The sequence below is a fragment of the Miniopterus natalensis genome, chromosome 10 (assembly GCF_054644295.1).
Source record: "Miniopterus natalensis isolate mMinNat1 chromosome 10, mMinNat1.hap1, whole genome shotgun sequence".
NCBI lineage: Eukaryota > Metazoa > Chordata > Mammalia > Chiroptera > Miniopteridae > Miniopterus > Miniopterus natalensis.
The window spans coordinates 9,888,958-9,902,390 of NC_142090.1; the positions used below are offsets into that span (position 1 = coordinate 9,888,958).

General features: G+C 48.0%; 1 protein-coding gene across 1 annotated transcript in view; it reads left to right on the top strand.

The window, feature by feature from the left end:
* The window catches only part of ATP6V0A4 (ATPase H+ transporting V0 subunit a4), a 36,242-nt gene extending 27,488 nt beyond the window's left edge, over positions 1 to 8,754 (top strand). Inside the window, exons 16-20 of the mRNA XM_016222379.2 lie at positions 1,021 to 1,122; positions 3,470 to 3,580; positions 7,165 to 7,282; positions 7,423 to 7,594; positions 8,661 to 8,754. Coding sequence (XP_016077865.2) covers positions 1,021 to 1,122; positions 3,470 to 3,580; positions 7,165 to 7,282; positions 7,423 to 7,594; positions 8,661 to 8,754 — 597 coding nt within the window. The remainder of the gene's footprint in view (positions 1 to 1,020; positions 1,123 to 3,469; positions 3,581 to 7,164; positions 7,283 to 7,422; positions 7,595 to 8,660) is intronic.
* The last annotated feature ends 4,679 nt before the right edge of the window (positions 8,755 to 13,433 follow it).

Consider the following 13,433-nt stretch of genomic DNA (forward strand, 5'->3'; position numbering starts at 1 on the left):
TTAAGTTCTAGGGTGAGTTTCCCAATGCCAGGTGACCTGTGGCGTCCCTGTACCTGACAGCGATTGCGCATCCTGGGTGTCCTAGTTACAGTCAGGTTTCTCCTATGGCCATGCATGTCCTCACCAGTTTGATCCCTAGTTGTAGTCTCCTTCCCTACAGAAGCAGCAAATAACAAGAGGAAAAAAATGCCTCGTGCCAGGCCAGCGTGGCTCAATGGTTGAGCATCGACCTATGATCCAGGAGATCCTGGTTCGATTCCTAATCAGGGCACACGCCCGGGTTGCGGGCTCGATCCCCAGCAGGGGGCGTGCAGGAGGCAACCGATCAAAGACTCTCTCGTCACTGAGGTTTCTATTTCCCTCTCCTTCTCCATTCCTCCCTCTGAAATCAATACAGACATATTTTTAAAAATATTTTTGAAAAATGCCTTGCGATGGGCCTTTTTGTTTTTAATGAAAAATAAGAGACAATTTTAGATGCTAACCAGAGAAGACATATACCTCCAAAAGCTCTCTTGTGGTAGCCTACCTTTTTATACATCAGAGGTGACCTTGAACCGCCCCTAGCCTTTAGCATTAAATGAACATATTTGGAAGGTTTGTTTACTCACTGCTTGAGTATAAATGAACGTTTACTTGGATTTTCCAGACAAGTCTCCTCTTTTAGGCCAAGGACTGAAATTCACCAGAGTTCATGTGCTAATAGCCCTTTTCACGAAGACCGAGTCCTCGCTTAGTCTGGAACATGCAGTGAATGGCTTTTCCAGCTTTTGCCCTTTGGAAACGTCATTGGGAGTTGGCTGGTTTCCCAGTATTGGACACTGGGAACCACTGGATTGACATTTCTCTGTCTGCAGCTGGAATATTCCATGGTGTGAAGGCGAATTAATTCACTGAAAGGCTTTAGATCTTTCAAAATAAAATGCAACTGAAGTGACCCATATTTAGCATTTTTATCATACCTTTGTAGGCTGTATGGTCACCTTAAAATGATAAGATCTTGCCATTCTGATCTTGCAGCAAGAAGTCCAAATTTTCTTTGTTATTATGGCTTTGATTTCTGTGCCGTGGATGCTCCTGATTAAGCCGTTTATTCTTAGAGCCAATCATCGGAAATCCCAGGTAAGAGTCATTCATTTCAGTTCACTCACCATGCGCAGGAATGTGGGTTCCTTGGGAGTAGAAGTCAGGGGTTGAGCGAGCGCGCTGGGCTGACCGGGCCAGAAGGACAGTGTTGAGGTGGGCAGCTGGCCCTCCCCAGATGTGTTCTCTTCTGTAGAGTTTGACTTTTCCAGAATAATGTTCTGTTAAGGGCAAGCAGATTTAAATCTTAGGTCTTGCAAACTCTGCTTGTGCGTGCATGTGTGTGTGATGGCTATAACTCTCCCTTGCATAAATATACCACAATTTAGTTACCATTCGCATACTGATAGTTATTTGGCTTGTTTCCAGTTTTAGTAATTACAAATAGTGCTTCTATAAACCTCTTTGTGCACGTCCTTTGGCACATGTGTTTTTAGAAAGCTGCAAGTAACTAATTTAAAATTATTTTATTTCAGACAGCATTTAGCTCAAACATCATTAGATGCTTAGCTAAGGGAACTGACTGCAAAGTGTATTCTGACTGAGAAGAGTCACTAAGATTCACAAAGTCCAGTATCATGCTTCTATAAAATTATTCATGTTTACTTCAACCAATTCTGGCGTAAGACCAGAAATGCCTAGAGTTAGAGATGGAAATGGAGAAGTTACCTTCCATTTCTTCTTTGGTATTTTCTCCCTTAAGTTGATGGGGAGAGGAACTAGGGTTTGAAGGAGACAGACAATGTTGCTTTGAGTCCCATCCCTCACCCTGGGGCAAGGAACTATCAGCCAAGGGGAGAGCCTTGCCCAGAGCCTCCCTTAGTACCCGGCACCCCGGATTCCTGTCCAGATGCACCAAGCCCACTTGCGGGCCCTACAAAGCTCAACTACACCGCTGGCACCACTAGATCCTGGTGTGGCCACAGGGCTGCTGTCTGTGGGGAGTGTGGGTGAATGTGGACATTGGGGGGAGTATCCACGCGTGCGCATACAGGCCTTCCAGCTGTGGGACAGAACCAGAGATGGAGAGGAGGGGGTGGCATGTCATTGTGCAGGGCCAGCTCTCCCGAGACTCTGAATTTGAACCTGGTCTTTCAAGTTCTTACGAAGATTTGTTTATCAAGATAGGAGGCTGGAACATATTTTATTTAAGAGTTTGTTGGCTTAATTTATAGTTTTAAATATTTGAACATATGGCTTGTGGACTTCCATTGTGACCTTCGCCCGGGGGCCTGCAAATATTAGTTGCAGACTCGTTGAAGAAGGAAAGGTAGAGATACTTGCATGCCTAATGTGCCACATGTCACCCATGAAATCATTCTAGGAATAACCTTCAACATAGGACATTAAGTTTCACAGCAACTTGAAAGAAATATTCTATTTAAACTCAGGGGTAAAACCAGGCCAAACTGAATGGCGACTGCACCTAGATCTTTTTCCTACAGATTATTTTCCTAGCTGTTTTTTATAAAGTGGTGTTCTGTTTTAGAAAAGTATATTTGTGTTAGAAAAGTCATTGTCTTAGTCTGTTCGGGCTGCTATAACAAAGTACCACAGACTGGGTGGCACTTTTAAAAAACAGACATTTATTTCTCACAGTCCTGGAGGCTTGGAAGTCCAAGATGAAGGAGGCTCCAGTATGTTCATCTTCTGGTTGGGGCCCCATCCTGGTTCATAGATGGCACCTTCTCACTGTGTCCTCACATAGTGGAAGGGGTGAGGAGCTCTCTGGAGTCCCTTTTATAAGGGCACTAGTCCCATTCCTGAGGGCTCCACCCTCATGACCTAACCAACCCCCAAAGGCCCCACCTTCTAATACTGTCATCTTTGGGGGGTTGGGATTTCAACATATTAATTTTAGAGGGAGACAGAAACATTCAGACCATAGCAGTCATTAATCTCCTAATTTTGTACTTAGAAATCTGGATGTTTTGGTCACAAGGCACTAAGTATGTCAAAGGTACAACGGATGGTTTTATGACTCTCTCTCACTCTTTTTTAAAATAGAAAGGCACTCTTGTATGTGAATTGGTTTACTGTAAAGACTGATTGATTTGGCACCTCTGGAGCACCATGGAGAAGAGCGCATGCTCTGGAATCCCTGCCTGGGTTTGAATCCTGGCTCTGCTGCTAAGGAGCCTTTCCACCTGTGTGATCCTGGGCACATTCCTTAACCTTTCTGTGCTATAGTTTACCTCTGTCAAATGGGGCGATGACTATACTTATGTAAAAAGATTGTTATGAAGGCTAAGTGAGATAATGCAGAGAGAGTTTAGAACAATGGTTGGTAGGTAGATAATATTTAATGAAAGCCTTTATTTGGCATAGAGTTGTGATTCTGATTCTAAGCCTGAGTCAAGCACTTCCTTTCCTTGCTTGCTGACAGCTGCAGGCATCCATGCTCCAAGAACATGCCACTGAAGATGCTGAAGGTGACAACTCAAACCCTCCCAGGAGATCAGCTGCTCACAGGGACCAGGAGGACCAGGAAGAAGAGGTATTTGGGATTCGACGCCCTATGAAGACTTCCCAGTTTGTACAGATTCTAGAAGTGGATGGAGTCAGGGACAATAGTCAAGTATTTAAGAGCCACTCGGGCGTGGGAACCAGCCTATCAGAATGAACTTAGGCAATGCAGCTGGTTGGCTCAAGGGGACCCTGCTGGTGGCAGTCCTGTAATTGCTGAGTCACGGGAAGCTGGGGACGTCCTAGGGGAGGGGGGTGCCTGCAGGATCAGAACAACCAGCCATGGTAGGAATATTGTAATATTTTAGCCCAATGCTGCAGCATCTGTGAGCATGAGGTGAACGTCAGCCTTCAGATCTAGTGACCTAGGAGGCCATCAATGATACCAATGCCTCCTTGGTTCAGCACTGGGCCCCTGGCAGCTTTCCCATCAGGGCCCCTCAAACCATGAGAGCAGAGCCCAAATGTAGCTCTGGATATTGAAGCAAAAAGTGGATCGTTTCTTTCCAGCCCCGCTCCGGACACAAGCATGCACAGCTTGATCGCCTCCTCTTGCCTGGACCCTGCTGTGGCGTGACTTCCTTGATTAACCTTTGTAATATTATCTGCCTCTCCTCCAAATTCAGGAATTATTTTGTTTCCTCCCCGCTCCCCGCCCCTTTCTGTCCAAGGGCAGCCACTCCCCGCTGAGGAATGTGCCACATTTCCCCAGACTGGAGGCAGCTGCTGCCTCTATGCCAGGACCGAATGGGCTGGGGGTTTACTGGGGCTCTATTCCGATTCTGGAGTGGGGACAGGGTCCTGCGAGGCCTGAGGGATGCTGGGTAGCTCCGTTTGTGATGTTAATTACTAAAAAAAAAATTTCATTTGAATTAGTGGATGGTCAATTAGATTTAATGAAAAAAAAAATCTGGATTATGGACAACTGTTCCTCCAAGACTCCAGGTACAGAGAGTAACCCATATTAGTGGCTACTGACATCACTAAGTTCGTTAGACTTGCTGGAATGTCTTAGAATCCAGCCCACATATCTCCATCTTCACACTCACCAAGTCCCAGCGTGTCCAGTACAGTCTCCATCACGTGTTCACCTTGTGCCCTCAGCATACATCCAGTCCATGTCCCCCGGTCACCACCACCGTGACCTGGCTGCCCTTGTGTGGCCAACGTCAGGTTCCATTTGTAGGCTCCTCCCCCTGGTACAGTCGTGGGTGGTCCCCCTTCGCCAGGTAAACACAGACTTGGCTCCGCCTGCCCCTCAAAGTCCTCTTGTACCTCTCTCGGCACCAAACTCAAGGTTAAGGACACAGTTCCCCAGACTGCGCAGTCTGCCCAAGCCTTCTGACACTAGCCCCAAGTTTGGGACCCCCCAGGACCACCCTCACTGCAGGCCAGCCAGTTACAAATTCAGGGTCCCCGCGGACTGCCTTGGGTTCAGTAACCTATAGACCGACTCATAGATCTCAGGGAAGTCCGATGCTTACAGTTTTATTGTAGCAAAAGTATACAGATCAGAACCAGCCAGAGGCAGAGGCACAGGCGGGACCCCGGGGAGGGCTCCAGGCGCAGCGTGTGTGTCCGCAGGGCTGCGTTTCCTCCCAGCGTTGACATGCGGTTGACATGCGGTGACATGCGCGCAGCATCGCCGGCCCGGGAAGCTCACCTGCGCCTCGGTGTCTCGCGTTTTATTGGGGTGTCGTTATGCAGGCACGATTGACCTGATGCAACCCAGGTGTTATACTCCATCTCCAGCGCCCTCCCCTGCCCGGGAATGGGACTGATGACGTGGGGCCCCAAGTCTCAACTCTAACCACATGGTTGGCCTTTCTGGTGTGGCCAGCCCCCCGCGTCAGTGATCAGATGTGGTCCCGAGGGCTCACCAAAAATAGCAAAGACCTTTCCTTCACTTGGGAAATGACAAGGACTTAGAGGTTGCCTTCCAGGGGCCAGGCCGAAGCCGGGCCTCTCTTTGGGTGGGGGTAATTCTTCAGGACGCATTCTTCCTCGACTCCCTCTCCCCGGCCTGTCCCTCTCGGCTCATCCCCACCCTGCAGTTCCTCCTAGCTGTTTGCACCGCCACATTGGGAAGCAGTGATTTTTGCCTTTTCTCCTTAGCAACTAATGTGCTTGACACCTCCCCCCCCCCCCCCCCCCCCCCCGTTCCTCCCTGGACATCTCTCCACCCTGGACTGCAGCCACGTGGCTCCTCCTGGTTCTGACTTTCCCTCTCAGCAGCAGCTTCTTTCTTTCTTGTCTCTGCATGAAGATGTTTCCCGAGGCTGAGAGCTCTTCCTATGGATCTTCTCAGCCCTCCCAGTTCCCGCTGTCGCTCCTCCCAGGGGTCCATTTCTAGCCTGGACTTTCCTTCTGAGCGTGTCCCGCCTCTACCATTGTGTGCGGGGAGATTCTGCTTGTATGGACAGCCGTGACCTGGCACCTGACACACCTGAGGGTCACCTGTGCATCCCCTCCGGTTGATCCATTTCTGTCAGTGCCGCTCTTTTCGCTCCTCAGACTCAAGAGCCTCAGAGCCCTGTGCGACCCTGGCCCCTGCTGGGAAGGGGCGCTTCCCTGGGTTCCCACAGCGCTGCTGCATTCCTGATGACGGCACTTGCCACACCGCTGCGTGGTGACTGTCTGTCTGCATGGCCTTCCTATTAGACCGAGAGCTGCTCCAGGGCAGTGACGGTGCCGGTCGTTCCGTTTCCCCCCCGGCATCGGAGTGCGTGAGGGAGACGGTGGGCCGTCGCTGTTCCCCCTCACGCCCGGCTCACTAAGTTAACCAGCGCACTGGCTTTTTTTGCTTACAGACTGTCCCTTCACTGCTCCATTTTGCTACCAGATTAATCTTTTTCTTTCTTTGTTGTTTTTCAAATATTTTTATTAATTTTTAGAGAGAGAGGAAGGGAGAGGGAGAGAGAAACATCGACATGAGAGCAAACCATCCAGCGGCTGCCTCCTGCACGCTCCCGACTGGGGATCGGGCCTGCAACCTGGGCAGGTGCCCTGACCAGGAATCGAACCAGCAACCCCTCAGTGCGCGGGATGATGCCAACCAACTGAGCCACGCCAGCCAGGGCTGGGAGTCATTTTCTTTACCAGGAGGGATCCTGCTTCTCTCTTTTTCTTTTTCGTCGTTGTTGATGTGTGAGAGAGAAACATCGATTTGTTGTTCCACTTATTGGCGCAGTCATTGGTTGATTCTTGTATGTGCCCTGACTGGGGATCGAACCCACAACCTTGGCGTATCAGGAGGATGCTCTAACCAGCTGAGCTGCCTGATCAGGGCCTCGCTTCTCTTTGACTTCCAGATGCCTCTCCGTCCATATGGCCCAGCACAAATCTCACCACCTCCTGTGACAACTCCCCTTACCAACCAGCCTCTCTTCTTTTCAGAACCATTTTCAACAATTTCTGCAAAATGTTACTGCACATGTACCACATCCTGCTTTGTGCTGCTAATTCTTTCTATAAGTATGTTAATATTTATTTCCCCCTAGTTCAACTGGAAATATCTTAACAGCGAAGCCCATGTCTTACTCACCTGTGTATCATTTGTACTACCTTTTGTGTAGAAAGTACTTAATGAAATAGAACAAAAATACCCTCTTTCAGTTCGACTTTGGAGACATATTCGTGCATCAGGCCATCCACACGATCGAGTACTGCCTGGGCTGCATTTCAAACACAGCCTCTTACCTCCGCCTCTGGGCCCTCAGCCTGGCGCATGCCGGTGAGTGAGCCCCCCATCAGGGTCGTGCTCAGAGCATGCACTTGGGACAGCGCCTTCCCGGGGTTATTTCGGGCTCTTTTTTCTTGGGAATAGTCTGCATTTGCCAGCTAAACCCGTGCTGTTGCTCTTGGGTCTTGCAGAACTGTCCGAAGTGCTCTGGACCATGGTGATGAACATCGGCCTGCGCGTGAGCGGCTGGGGAGGGCTCATCGGGGTCTTCATCATCTTTGCCATATTTGCTGTCCTGACAGTAGCCATCCTTCTGATCATGGAGGGGCTTTCCGCTTTCCTGCACGCCCTGCGACTGCACTGGTGAGCGTGGCAGGGCGGCGGGCCTTCCACGGGCTCCAGGGTGGGAGGTTGGGCTGTTGGGCCGGCCAGCTGGATTCAAACCCTCACCTTGTTGTGTGACATGAGTGACTAACATACCTTTCTGGAACCTTTGTGTAGATACCTGTTGGTGTCATGTTCATTGACATCCTGTACGTGTGCATATATAATGGCTGCCCTGTGACAAATGTTAGTTCCTATTGATTCCTCTTTTAAATTTCCATTTGTTATATTACAATTGGCTTTAAAATAAGGGACACCTGCAAGTGTTGGTAAGGTGGCAGATCTGAAATAGGCTCACGGAAGGCCTGCTAAGGGAGTCTGGGACCTTTGGCCCTTGGTGCTGGGTGCAGGAGTTACACCATAGTACAGGCTTCCAGACTCTCCAGAAAGTGGAAACAGAAGGAGGGTCCCGCAAGGGAGAAGGCACACGCAGGAGGCCCGTGACATTCACAGATGTGTCCGGGACAAAGCCCACCTTCAGCTTTCACCTCCCTCTGTTCCTGCTCTTCGTAAGAAAAGATTTTACACTTCACGTATTGAGTTGAGAGCCGCAGCGCCCGCTGCCTCAGGTGACAGCATCATTTCTGTCCCTGTCATCAGGAAGGGATCTCTGCCAACGCCATAAACAGAAATGATCATACGCGATATCTGTTCTATACGTTATAAAAATATAAGCCAAGATTCTGGTTGTTCGGTGATAGTGTCAGCCCTGAAATTTGGGATCAGGATGAAAACGAAAGAGCACGTCTAACCTGCCCAGCACTCCCCTCGCTGGCACATTGGACAGGGGTGCAGAGTGAGGGCCTCTTTGCTGGTGGGCTGGTCTGTGAGGCCCTAGCGGAGGCCTGGAGGACTGGGGGGGAGGAAGGGTCGGTATGAAGAGAGAAGGGTTATGAAAATGCTCAGAGGACCCCTGGGGCAGCACCAGGGAGGGTTCCTCCCCCCACGCCTCCTGACCCTGCGCTGGGTTTGACACGTGCTTCCTTGCTCCAGCTGCCAGCCTCCAGCTATGTGTTTGATGCCCCTTTTCTCACCCCAACAACAGGGTGGAGTTCCAGAACAAGTTCTACGTCGGGGCTGGGTACAAGTTCTCTCCATTTTCCTTTAAACACATCCTGGAGGGGACGGCCGAGGAGTAGCTGCGGGTTCCACCACCTTCCTATCAGCCTCGTCTTCAACATCAGCCTGTGCCGGGTGGTCAGTGGGATCATTGCTCTTGGCCACCCGGAGGCAGGAGCCAAGTGTTATTTAGTTCCAAGCCCTGGGATTTGATCCGACGCCACGGGTCATAGAGGAACAGACATGGGCAAGTCATCTCAGCCTCCTGGGGGTCTTAACTGTCAGATGCTAAAACAATTGAGAAATTGGGGAGGGGTTGCTAAACTGATGCTTTCTTGTCTTAGTTGAAGTATTATATTTAAGAAAATAAACTTCTGGGGCTATTCACTTTCCCTTTAAGATGTCTGTGTTTGAAATTATTTCGTAAAATGTAGTGTTGATCGTCTCAGGGCAAAGTTAAACAATAGGGTTACATGACCAACTCCCAAAGAAGGATTGTGTTGGTTACTCAATCCCTTCACTTCCTGCTTCCTCAAACGCCTCCTTTCTGCGTCTAGGGCTAAGCTTGACAAGATCGGGAACTTTCTCATAGATTCCCTCTCCGGGTGAGGAAGAGCAGGCAATGCTCTCGGTTGCATGGAGGGCTGGCCCCCCTGTGGCTCTCTGCTCTGTTCAGTCCCCTGGATTGGAGTGTGACAACATGGCATCAGCAGCAGCTTTGTTTGCTCTGAGAGCACATTATGCCAGAGTAACTGGAGAAAGAGATCTGTAGGCTTGGACAAGTTCTGGAAAATGGGGTACCAGAAAGGAGACTGCCAGCCAGTCTGTCCTGACTCTCTGGTTCGGTCATCCCCAAAGTCATTTCTTAGGGCACCTGAACTGGCAAACTCCTAAGGGCCAGGTGTAGAGTAAGATCGTTCCAAATAGACACACAGACTAATAGAGGTGACAAGGAGCCAGAATCATACAATGGAAAGTAGAACGCCTCTTCGATAAATACGCTGGGGAAATTGGAAGGCCACATGCAAAGGGATGAAACTAGACTACTGTTGGACAGCATACATAAAAATTAACTCAAAATGAATTAAAGGCTTGGATATAAGAACTGAGACAGTGGGATACATAAAAGAACACATAGGTACTAAACTTGCAGACCTTGGTCTCAGAGGAGCTTTTGTGAACTTGACCCCAACGGCCAGGGAAGTAAAAGCAAAAATAAATGAGTGGAACTACATCAAACTAAAAAGCTTCTGCCCAGCAAAAGAAACCATCAACAAAACAAAAAGGCAACCAACCAAATGGAAGAAGTTACTTGTAAACAATATCTCCAGTGAGGGGCTAGTATCCAAAATGTATTTAAAAACTCATCCAACTCAACAACAAAAACAAACAATCAAATTAAAAAACGGGCAGAGGACCTAAATAGACACTTTCCCCAAGGAGACATATGCATGGCCAATAGATACATGAAAAGACACTCAGCTTCACTAGTTATTAGGAAAGTGCAAATGAAAACCACAACGAGGTACCGGCTCACACTGTTAGAATGGCCGTCATCAATAAGATAAAAAATATGTTGGCGAGAATGGGGCGAAAAGGGAACCCTCGTTCACTGCTGCTGGGAGTGTTACCTGGTACGGCCTCTAAGGAAAACAGTCTGGAGGTTCCTCAAAAAATTAAGAGTAGAGCTACCGTATGACCCAGCAACCCCTCATCTGGGTATCTACCCCCCAAAATTGAAAACATGTATTCACAAAGAGATGTGCACCCCTATATGCATTGCAGCATCAGTCACGGTGGCCAAGATATGGAAGCAACCAAAGTGTCCTTCAGCTGATGACTGGATAAAGAAGCTGTGGGACATACATATAATAAAATACTACTCAGCCATAAGAAATTATGAAATACTGCCATTGTGACAGCGTGGGTGGACCTCGAGGGTATTATGCTAAGTGAAATAAGTCAGACGGGAAAGGGCAAGAACCACGTGACTTTACTCTGTGGGTATAAACAGAAAGCAACAAATGGAAAGACAAACTCGTGGACACAGGCATCAGTGTGGTGGTGACCAGAGAGGTGCGGGGTGGAGGTGGGGGGATGAAGAGGGTGAAGGGGTCAAATAGGTGGTGAGGGAAGGTAACTAGACTTTGGGGCAGGGTGAGCGCACAGTGTAATATACAGATCATATATTAGGGAGTTGTACACCCAGAACATGTTACCCCAATAAATTTAATTTTAAGAAAGATTGTTGTTCCATCAACTGTTTACTCTGAATGACCTTTATCCAAGTTAATTATAACCTCTATGGTAACTATCCTGGTAGAATGAAGTCTACTATATATAAATAAATTGTAAAGCACTGCTGGTGGGAATATATATATATGTGTGTGTGTGTGCGTGTGTGTGTATATATGTGTGTGTATGTGTGTGTGTGTATGTATATGTATATATATATATATATATATATGATGCTTTACAACTTAATTTACAAAGCACTTCCACATAGTATCTAGATCTAAATACAAGATTCCAGAAGACCTGACAAAATTTAAGAGACCTTTGGGCAGGTCTCTTTTTTCAGCCCCACCTTCCCCTCTGTGTATTGGGTTGACTGGTGCTTATGGCAGTGTCATTGCTCATACCCAAGGGGGCTTCCCTGCCACCTTTCACATCAATGTCATGACTTGTCCAGCACAACTTTTTAAAAACAAATTTTTTTTAAAATGTTTTCAGAGGGTGGAAGGGAGCGAGATAGAGACATCAATAATGAGAGCCTCGTGCACGCCCCCTACAGGGGATCGAGCCTGCAAGCCGGGCATGTGACCTGACTGAGAATCGAACCATGATCTCCTGGTTCATAGGTTGATGCTCAACTCCTGAGCCACTCCAGCCAGGCTTGTCTGGCACAACTTAAGGCACAGTTAGATGCTCAACAAATATTCATGTAATGATTAAAACAGGCTTAGCCCAGGAATGACATTTGGAATCAGAAGATGTATATCTTTGAGTTCCAACCCCTGTACTTTATTGTGTGTGCCCTCAGACAGGACATGGAGCTGTTCAACACCCTTATTGCCAAAGTGGGGATAGTGATCTCCACCCCGGGCTGTAAAGCACTGGGCATGGACAGGGCATTCACTCAGTGACGTTGACCCCATGCTGCCAAGGTCACTGGACAGTTTCAAGGTTCTCAGCTCACTATTGCCCTTCTCAACAACTCTCTAAAAATATCCTCCACTAAGAAGGATCCCCGACCCTTGGCCCTTTAATTCTAAACAGCAATGGCTGCAAGTAAAGGTCTGAAGAGGCAGAACTTCCCTCTGTACCTTGCCTAGACTCCTGCTCTTTCAGAAATGCCCCCAGCCTTCTTGAGAACAACATATTAGTATCCTCCAAAGTTTGGCAGCCTCTTTCCATTTCCATAGAGATGTAATTTCCCCTTTGTAAAGGGATCAGGTGAAGGGCTGACTGAGAAGGGGGTGTGACCTGGATGTCACTCACTTGTCCAGGATGCAAGGTTGTTCCTTAAATAATCCTGTTCACAGAACTGAGCCAAAAGGGGAGGAGAAGACCTGGGAGCCAGGTTTCTTGGGAAGGTAAATCCAGAAGCCATCAGTGGTCCAACTTCTACATGGGATTTGGCTGCTGTCAAGGGGAAGCAAAAGAGCCCCAAGCTGGAAAGATATCCAAGAAATATACAGAGGTAAGAAACTCCAACAGGCGACATGGCTCTGGATTATTTCTCTTGCTCTGGGGTGGTAGGAGGGTTGGACCATGAGTGCCTGTCCGAAGGCAAACGGAGCATGAAACTTTCTCTCTTCTTATTGATGACATTGCAAAACAAATTACATCACACACATACACACAAAGTTTAGTGGCCCGATTATTTCTGGCTGAAAACTTTAGTATAGCAAAGTGGAGTAGAATAAAATGTCCGCCTAGAATTTGTTTTAATGAAGCTTGAGCTCCATCTGAGCCTTTGAGTTTCAGAGTAAGTCCCTAATATGTCAGTTCTTTTATTAGACATTTTTGAAGGTATGTCATGGGTTACTTCCCCATTGTAGTTTTTAAGGAACTGATAGGGCTGTGAAGCATTCTTCTCGATGTTATTCCCTGTTTTCCTGAATTGGCCTGATCATCCATCCATCCACCCACCCATCCATCCACCTATCCATCCACTCATCCACCCACCCTTCCACTGACCCCTCCCTCCTTCCCTCCCTCCCTCCCTCCCTCCACCCACCCACCCATCCATCCATCCATGCTCTTCCTAGGTAAGAAGGGATTTCGAATGACTTAGGAAGCCAAACAATAGAAGATGCCAAGTCAGCTTTTCCAACATTTCATTTCAGAGCTGAGATTATAAACTCTGTCTCTCAGTAACGATCCTTGTCTCTCTCTCGGAAACATCTTGTCCCTTTTTTGTGTGAAACCATTTCTTTATGAAACTCTTGGCTGAAACTCTAGAAAGTCCTAAGCGAATACTTTCTGTGCCTGTTAACTTTCAGTTGGTGTTTGAGTGTCTCTGACTGATCTGGAATGTAAATGCACAGATATAAATGCACAGATATAAATGCCCAGGTCCTGACACTCCATCCACACCTCTGCACCCCCACCAACATGCCCAGGCTGAAGGAATCCTGTTGTTGAAGATCCTGTGACACCCCCTAGGGCAGGAACCAGGAACGCAGGAACGAGAACTTTCTCTGTTGCCGGTGACTTGTATCTTTGTTTTTTCCATCCTTTGGCCGCCTCCCCT